Source organism: Mandrillus leucophaeus, unplaced genomic scaffold, assembly GCF_000951045.1.
Source record: "Mandrillus leucophaeus isolate KB7577 unplaced genomic scaffold, Mleu.le_1.0 Scaffold74, whole genome shotgun sequence".
In the NCBI taxonomy this organism is placed as follows: Eukaryota; Metazoa; Chordata; class Mammalia; order Primates; family Cercopithecidae; genus Mandrillus; species Mandrillus leucophaeus.
The window spans coordinates 1,598,668-1,607,100 of NW_012108030.1; the positions used below are offsets into that span (position 1 = coordinate 1,598,668).

At 53.0% G+C, this 8,433-nt stretch overlaps 1 protein-coding gene across 1 annotated transcript in view; it reads left to right on the top strand.

Annotated features, from left to right (window-relative positions):
- The window catches only part of KLK10 (kallikrein-related peptidase 10), a 6,542-nt gene extending 1,284 nt beyond the window's left edge, over positions 1 to 5,258 (top strand). The window contains exons 2-5 of the mRNA XM_011966055.1: positions 624 to 884; positions 1,808 to 2,082; positions 2,414 to 2,547; positions 3,124 to 5,258. Of these exons, the coding sequence (XP_011821445.1) occupies positions 624 to 884; positions 1,808 to 2,082; positions 2,414 to 2,547; positions 3,124 to 3,276 (823 nt within the window). The 3' untranslated portion in view covers positions 3,277 to 5,258. The remainder of the gene's footprint in view (positions 1 to 623; positions 885 to 1,807; positions 2,083 to 2,413; positions 2,548 to 3,123) is intronic.
- Positions 5,259 to 8,433: the final 3,175 nt, after the last annotated feature.

Sequence of the window (8,433 nt, forward strand, 5' to 3'; positions counted from 1 at the left end):
CAGGGTCTCACTCTGTCGCCCAGATTCAGTGCAGTGGCCCAATCTCGGCTCATTGCAACCTCCACCTCCTGGGCTCAAGCGATTCTCCCACCTCAGCCTCCCAGGTAGCTGTGACTACAGGCGCATGCGTCCGCGACTGACGTGTGTGTGTGTGTGTGTGTGTGTGTGTGTGTAGAGACTGGGTCTCACTGTGTTGCCCAGGCTGGTCTTGAACTCCCGGGGTCAAGCGGTTCAACTGCCTCGACTTCCCAAAGTGCTGGTGTTACAGGCGTAAACCACTGCGCCCCGCCCCTCTCCCGGTTTTCAATCCCGTTTTGTTATTCCCACCCCTTCTCCTCCCTGCTCCCCGAGTTCTATCCCCTCTCCCTTACCTCCCTGCCGCGTTCAATCCCCGCCCCTCTATCTAGAACCTGCGGCGTTCTAGCCAGCTCTCTAGGCACGCTGCGTTCATTCCCGCCCTCCAGACCCATCCTACTCTGTCTCATTACTCCACGCTACCCTATCCCAGCTTCCTTCCACTTTCACGCACTTCTTCTCCTCCCATTCCCTTCGGTGCACGCGAAACCCCCAATATTTCCCTACCACCCTCCCGTTCTGGCTGCGTCCCCCGTCCCCGAACGCAGTCCAGTCTCACAGCCCAGCTCCGACCCCAAACCCAGCCCTTGCCCTCCGTGCTCTGATCCTATCTCCTTTCTTTCTCCAGCCGCGGAGGCGGTGCTGCTTCCCCAAAACGACACGCGCTTGGACCCCGCAGCCTACGGCGCCCCGTGCGCGCGAGGCTCGCAGCCCTGGCAGGTCTCGCTCTTCAACGGCCTCTCGTTCCACTGCGCGGGTGTCCTGGTGGACCAGAGTTGGGTGCTGACGGCCGCGCACTGCGGGAACAAGTAGGAGGAGATCCATCCCCGAGGACGCCACGGGGGGGCTGTGGAGGCGGCCTCCAGGGAGGAGCGGGCAGGGCCGGGGCACTCGGAACTCCCACAGCTGGAGGTGCGGTCCCTGGTGTCCTTCCAGCAGGAGGAGAGACAGGGCTTGCGCTGTGGCCGCCAGGGGGCGGTGTGGTCCTCCGCATTTCTGGGCCCGTCACTCTTGTCCCGCTGATTCTCCTTGAGCTTTCGGAGGAGGTGGTTGCCCGCAACAGACAGAAGCCAGGGTGCGGTGTGGTCAGGAATTTAGAACTAAAGGAAAAGGTTCACTTCGTGAGTCCCCACTGAAGGAGGAAGGGCTGGGTATTATCACAGAGAAAATGTGGAGTAGGTCCGGGCGCCGTGACTCACGCCTGTAATCCCAGCACTTTGGGAGGCCAAGGCAGATGGATCACCTGAGGTCAGGAGTTCAAGACCAGCCTGGCCAACATGGTGAAACCGTGTCTCAACGAAAAATACAGAAAACAAACAAACAAAAAATAGCTGGGCGTGGTGGCGGGCGCCTGTAATCCCAGATACTCAGGAGGCTGAGGCAGGAGAATCGCTTGAACCTGAGAGGTGGAGGTTGCAGTGAGCCGAGATCAAGCCATTGCATTCTAGCCTGGGTGACAAGAGCAAAACTCTGTCTCAACAAATAAAAGGAAATGTGGAAGGCTTACCTAGGTGTCCAGGCCCCCAGCCCCCTCAATTCCTGCAGATCCTTGAAGCTCAAACATCTGATTTCTCCTCTCCACGTCCACTGAGGTCTGATTCTCCCCCAAGACCCTCTTCCCTCAGACCCCTCCTATCTCTGGGCCCCAGTATCTGCCCTCACCCCACTGCCCACGCCCGCTTTCCCAGTCCCTATGAAAGGTTTGCCTTCACATGCCTCTTCCTCCCCCCAGGCCACTGTGGGCTCGAGTCGGGGATGACCACCTGCTGCTTCTTCAGGGCGAGCAGCTCCGCCGGACCACTCGCTCTGTTGTCCATCCCAAGTACCACCAGGGCTCAGGCCCCATCCTGCCAAGGCGAACAGATGAGCACGACCTCATGTTGCTGAAGCTGGCCAGGCCCGTAGTGCCGGGGCCCCGCGTCCGGGCCCTGCAGCTTCCCTACCACTGTGCCCAGCCTGGAGACCAGTGCCAGGTCGCTGGCTGGGGCACCACGGCCGCCCGGAGAGGCAAGAGCTGGGGCCCTGAGGCTGGAATCTCAGGAGGAGGGGGCTGGGGGCCTGAACCCCTGGATCTGAGGAAGGACGGGCTGGGGACTGGACTCCTGGGTCTGAGGGAGGAGGGACTGGGGTCCTGGATGCCTGGGTCTGTGGGTCTGAAGGAAGGAGGGGCTGGGGACCTGGACTCCTGGGTCTAAGTGGGGAGGGGCTGGGGCCAGGATTCTTGAGTCTGAAGGAGGAGGAGCTGGGGCCTGGGATAGAAACAGTCTTGTATCTGGATTCCTGGCTCCCCAAGGATTGGGGGCTGGACCCAGGGATTACTGGCATATTCTCCCTTTAGTGAAGTACAACAAGGGCCTGACCTGCTCCAGCGTCACTATCCTGAGCCCTAAAGAGTGTGAGGTCTTCTACCCTGGCGTGGTCACCAACAACATGATATGTGCCGGACTGGACCGGGGCCAGGACCCTTGCCAGGTAGGGTCTGAACAAGGAGAGTCTCTGACTCCTGGGAGGGGAGGACAGGGAGGTTATGGGAAAAGAGCAGATCCTGTCCCCGCTCCCCAACTCCATTCCCAAACCCATCCTTGACCCCAACTCCTTCCCAGTCCTAACCCCCTCCTCATCCCTAACCTGGATCCCATTTCCATCCTAACCCCACCCCATCCCCATTTCCAAGTCTCCATCCCCTCACCTTCCATGAACTACAATCCTAACCCCAGTCTTACTGCGTCTTCATTCCCATCCCCCAGTCAACCCCCCATAACCTGAAGTCAACCTCCATTCTCACCCTCCAGCCTCATACCTAATTCCAACCCCATCCCAACTTCGTCTTTATCCCAACCCAACCCCTTCCTTCCCCACCTTCAAGTCCACAGGCTGTGCCTGAAGGAGTCAGGAAAGGCTTCTCAATGAGGGGACATTTGTGTAGGGGTTTAAAGGATAAGTAGGAGTTCACCAGTGATCCTTCTGGGATCACTTTTGCCCCAGATCCCAAAGTGACAGTTCTCATGTTGGCACATTTATTTGATCTCTCCTTCCTGCCACCCCCAGAGTGACTCAGGAGGCCCCCTGGTCTGTGATGAGACCCTCCAAGGCATCCTCTCATGGGGTGTTTACCCCTGCGGCTCTGCCCAGCATCCAGCTGTCTACACCCAGATCTGCAAATATATGTCCTGGATCAATAAAGTCATACGCTCCAACTGATCCAGATGCCCAGAGGCTCCGTCGTCCATCCTCTTCCTCCCCGGTCGGCTGAACTCTCCCCTTGTCTGCACTGCTCAAACCTCTGCTGCCCTCCACGCCGCTAAACATCTCTCCTCTCGCCTCATTCCCCCACCCATCCCCATTCTCTGACTGAACTGAAGCTGAAATGCAGAGAAGCATTATTCCAGAAAAGCAAGGAAGCCGGTCATCGCCCAGTCTCTGAGAGCAGTTATTGGGGTCACCCAACCTGACTTCCTCTGCCACTCCCTGCTGTGTGACTTTGGGCAAGCCAAGTGCCCTCTCTGAACCTCGATTTCCTCATCTGCAAAATAGGAACAATGACGTGCCTACCTCTTAGCCATGTTCTGAGGAGACTATGATATAACATGTGTATGTAAATCTTCATGGTGATTGTCATGTAAGGCTTAACACAGTAGATGGGGAGCTCTGACTAAAGGTTACCTGTTGTCATGATCTGACCACATCCCAGTGAGAGCATTTCCAGGGAAGAAGTGCACGGGGTAGCCCCCAATCCCAACCCTGCATCCCCATCCCTTAGGGCTGATGGAAGAATCATTTTCCCCACCCTAGTTCCAAGTCCCAGGAACCACCTTTTAACCACTTCCTTCTCATCTCCCACTGTTTCCCACTTCTGGTTCCACCCAACACCAGTTCCTCCTGTCTTGGTAGGCACTAGGCTGGCTGTGAGTCATATAGCACCTTCTCTGCCTTCATGGGGCTGCTAGAACTCAAGGGACCTCACCTTGCTTCCATCCTAGCCTCTAAGACCAGAGGACTGAGGGGATAGTGAAGATTGGAGAACTCCTGCCACCTCAACTGCCAAGTTTGTGCCAAGAAACCTCCCTCTGACATTTAGGGGAAAAATCTTTGGTTTGTCTGTTATTAATTGGCCGTGAGATTTTCGTCCTGAAAACTTGGGAGGAGGAATTTTTTGACTCTCTCTGAAATTGGGGGCGGGGAGGGGAGTTAATACACAGAGTCCAGGTAAAGCTAATAGAAGTTTGAGTGTCTACTGGGTGCGGTGGCTCACGCCTGTAATTCTAGCACTTTGGGAGGCTGAGGAAAGTGGATCATCTGAGGTCAGGAGTTCAAGACCAGCCTGGCCAAAATAGCAAAATCCCATCTGTACAGAAAATATAAAAATTAGCCGGGCATATAATCCCATCTATTTGAGAGGCTGAGGCAGGAGAATCACTTGAACCTGGGGGGCGGAGGTTGCAGGGGGCCGAGATTGCGCCATTGCACTCCAGCCTGGATGAAAGAGCGAAACTCTTTTTTTCTCAAAAAAAGAAGAAGTTTGAGTGTCTCAGCTTATCCTGAACTTTGAAGCAGTAACATAAGCTAGCTGAATATAGGCACAATAGAAATTTCCCATTAAGCACTGGTTTGTTTGTCCTTTCAGTCACCAATTTATGGAGCATCTAGTATGTGCCAGGCCCAGTGCTGGGTGCTGCGGACATACGTAGGGGTGATCACAAGGTCCCTCCCGCTGCAAAGCCCACAGGAGGTTGATGTACAAAGTCTGAGCACAGAGTCTGGTACATAGCTCCCTTCCGTGGCCTCTTTCCCATTCTGCCCCCATTAGCACACCCAGGAAATGTCAGTCAGTCATATCAGCTGGGTTTGTCATCCAAGGATCAGAAGCGAGGTCAGTGCAAACTTGAAAACTCGATTCATTTTTAAAGGCAACTCACCCATCCCTTTAGTCACTCCACAATGTTTATTGAGCCACGTCTTATGCCAGGCCTCAAAGATGAATCAGACCAGGCACTACCCTCAAGGAGTTGCTAGTTAGGTCGGGGAGACAGGCCAGCCTTACATTCCTGTCATTCGGGTGTCACTCAAAAGTCACCTCCTCCAGGAAGCCTTCCTGAATTGCCCAGGCTAGAGGAGTCCACTTTTGGTCACCCAGTCCTGATGCTCCGTTTATTTTTTTATAGCACCTATTATACCTGAAATTATCTCATTTATGTTTACTTGATAATGGTCTATGTCACCCTTCCCCACAAATTCTGTGAGGGCAGTGATTCAGATATTTGCTCACTGTGATTTTCTAAGCACCTGCATTGTGCCCGGCACACAGAAGTCACCCCCATTGCTATGTGAACACAACACAAATAGATCAGTGCTGTAACAGAAGGGGGTATGGGGTGCACCACATCAAGTCCACAGGCTGTGCCTGAAGGAGTCAGGAAAGGCTTCTCAATGAGGGGACATTTGTGTAGGAGTTTAAAGGATAAGTAGGAGTTCACCAGGTAGAGAAGGAAATGCATTTCAATCACTTTGCTGTATGACTTTGAGCAAATTACTTGAATGCTCTGTCTTCCTCAGTTTTCACTCTGTGAAATGGAGACACCTGCTTAATTAGACTCTCGTGAGAGTTAAATGAGATAGGCTGGGTGCAGTGGCTCACACCTGTAATCCCAGAACTTTAGGAGGCTGAGGCAGGTGGAATGCTTGAGCTCATGAGTTTAAGATCAGCCTGAGCAACATAGTGAAACCTCGTCTCTACTAAAAAAAAAAAAAAAAAAAAAAAAATTAGCCCTGCATGGTGGTGCACACCTTGTAGTCCTAGCTACTCAGGAGGCTGAGGCAGGAGGATTACTTGAGTCCAGGAGATTGAGGCTGCAGTGAACTATGATCATGCCACTGCACTCCAGCCTTGGCAACAGAGACCCTGTGTCAAAAATAATAATAATAATAATTAAATGAGGTAATATACATGCAAAGTTTACCTAACACCAAGCACTGATAACACAGTTGGTAAAGGTAGCTATTAAAATGTTCCTTTCTTTCTTTCTTTCTTTTCTTTTCTTTTTTTATTTCTTATTTTTATTTATTTATTTATTTTTTGAGAGTCTCGCTCTGTTGCCCAGGCTGGAGTGCAATGGCACAATCTAGGCTCACTGCAACCTCCGCCTCCCAAGTTCAAGCAATTCTCCTGCCTCAGCCTCCTGAGTAGCTGGGATAGCAGGCACCTGCCACCATACCTGGCTAATTTTTGTGTTTTTAATGGAGACGGGGTTTCACCATACTGGCCAAGCTGGTCTTGAACTCCCGACTTCAAGTGATCCACCCGCCTCGGCCCCACCAAAGTGCTGAGATTACGGGTGTGAGCCACTGCGCCCGGCATGAGCCACCGCACCTGGTCTAAAATGCTCTTAATAGCAGTTAAGGTGGCACTTAGCACATACTGGATACCCAGTCCCCAATCTCAAGGGCTTCCCTGTCTGGAAAGGGAGTGGGACAACTGCAGGCAAGGGTGAAATGCGCTATGATAAAGGCACCGCAGGTTTCTGCAGGGGATGGATAGACATTGAAGGCTTACCATGTGTCAGACACCGTTGTGCTCCATGTGTGTAAATGTGCTTAATCCCCACAACAACCCTCATTATTACTGCTACTTAACAGATGGAGCAGGCTGGGCGCGGTGGCTCACTCCTGTAATCCCAGCACTTTGGGAAGCTGAGGCGGGCGGATCACAAAGTCAACAGTTCGAGACCAGCCTGGCCAACATGGTGAAACCCTAGGTCTACTAAAAATACAGAAATTAGCTGGGCATCGTGGCACACGCCTGTAGTCCCAGCTGCTTGGGAGGTTGAGGCAGGAGAATTGCTTGAACCAAGGAGGCAGAGGTTGCAATGAGCTGAGATCGTGCCACTGTACTCCAGCCTGGGTGACAGAGCAATACCCTATTTTGGAAAACAAAAAACAAAAAAACAAAAACAAAACAAAACAAAACAAAACAAAAAAAACAGATGGAGCAAACAGAGAGGTCTGGTGACTTGCCCAAAGTCACACACCTCATCACTAATCACACCTAATCATTGAGATTTGGACACATGTGGTTCAGTTCCAGAGTCCGTGCTCCAAACCATGGCAACATAGTGAGAGAACATTCAAGGGGAGCCCAGACCCAGCTTCATAACCAGGCCTGTGGGCAGGAGAAAGTGGAAGGGATTGTAAGTGCCCAGGGGAGGCAAAGATGGACTCTGCCTGAGGAAACCAGAGATTTCCTGGAGGAGGGAGCATTGAGGTTGGGTGTTGAAGGGTGAGTAGGAGTTCACTAGGAAAAGAAGGATATGGAGAAAGACATTCACTCATTCAATGAACATCTCCTGAGGACTTCTGTAAGTCCTGTTCCGCCTGGAACTGGGTGATGCTGGGACACAGAGATGACTCAGACCTGAGCCCAGCCCTCCAGAAGCTGTCCACCTGGTGAGAAGGAATGATGAGGAGAGAGGCAGGGAGGATGAGGCGATGGAAAGGACAATGGGGTTGGGGACAGGGAGATGGATGAAAAAGATACATAGCAAATGTTCTCAGGATTTGGCAAAGATCAGGATGTACTAAGAGAGAGCACAAGGCACTTGCTTCCTGGAGGGTTGGGCAGCTGGGTCCTTGGGTGGTGGAGCTGTGGGGAAGGGGGCAGGTTATGACAAGAGTGGGTTAATCCAGATGGAACTAGATTTCTCAACATTCTAGGAGAGGGCCTTGTCCTTGTGGGAAGAGGCCCAAATCCCCAGGGCAGGGAAGGTTCTGAGAGGTGTGTAAACCTGTGCAGCTGCCTTGTGGTCTCTGCCTCTCTCCACCTGGGTTTCCTTCAATCTTTCTCGTGTTCTCTCTCCTCCTCCCGCTCCTCCTCTCACCTGGGGTCCTTCTGTGCCTGTACCTCCCTCTCTTTGTATCTTCTGCTCTTGTGTCTGAGTCCTGACTCTGTCTCCCACCCCTAGCCTGCTTTCTGGTGGTCCTCCTGCACATCCCTCCAGCCCGCTCTGGGAGGTTGGTCTCTGCACACCACTGCTTTATCCAAAATAAACCTGCTGCGCCCCAGGACCTTAGGCCTCAAGGATCTTCCTACTTTTCCAGGACACAAAAGATTCTGTATCTTGTAGCCTAAGGTGATGAGGAATGAGGGTTCCCACTCTGAAGACCCCAGAGGAGGTGCCCACAACCTCTCCACACCCCCAGCACTCCTCCTCCATTCAGTCAAGCTCTGGCCCAGCAAGCCACCAGTTCATCCCAAAAGGGGGTCCCCCTGCACTTACCTCCTCTCCCAAGGCCCCTGTCACAGCCCCAGGGCTTCCCCCTCCCTCAGGGACATTTCCCAATCCCGATTAATCACAGGGGCGGCCC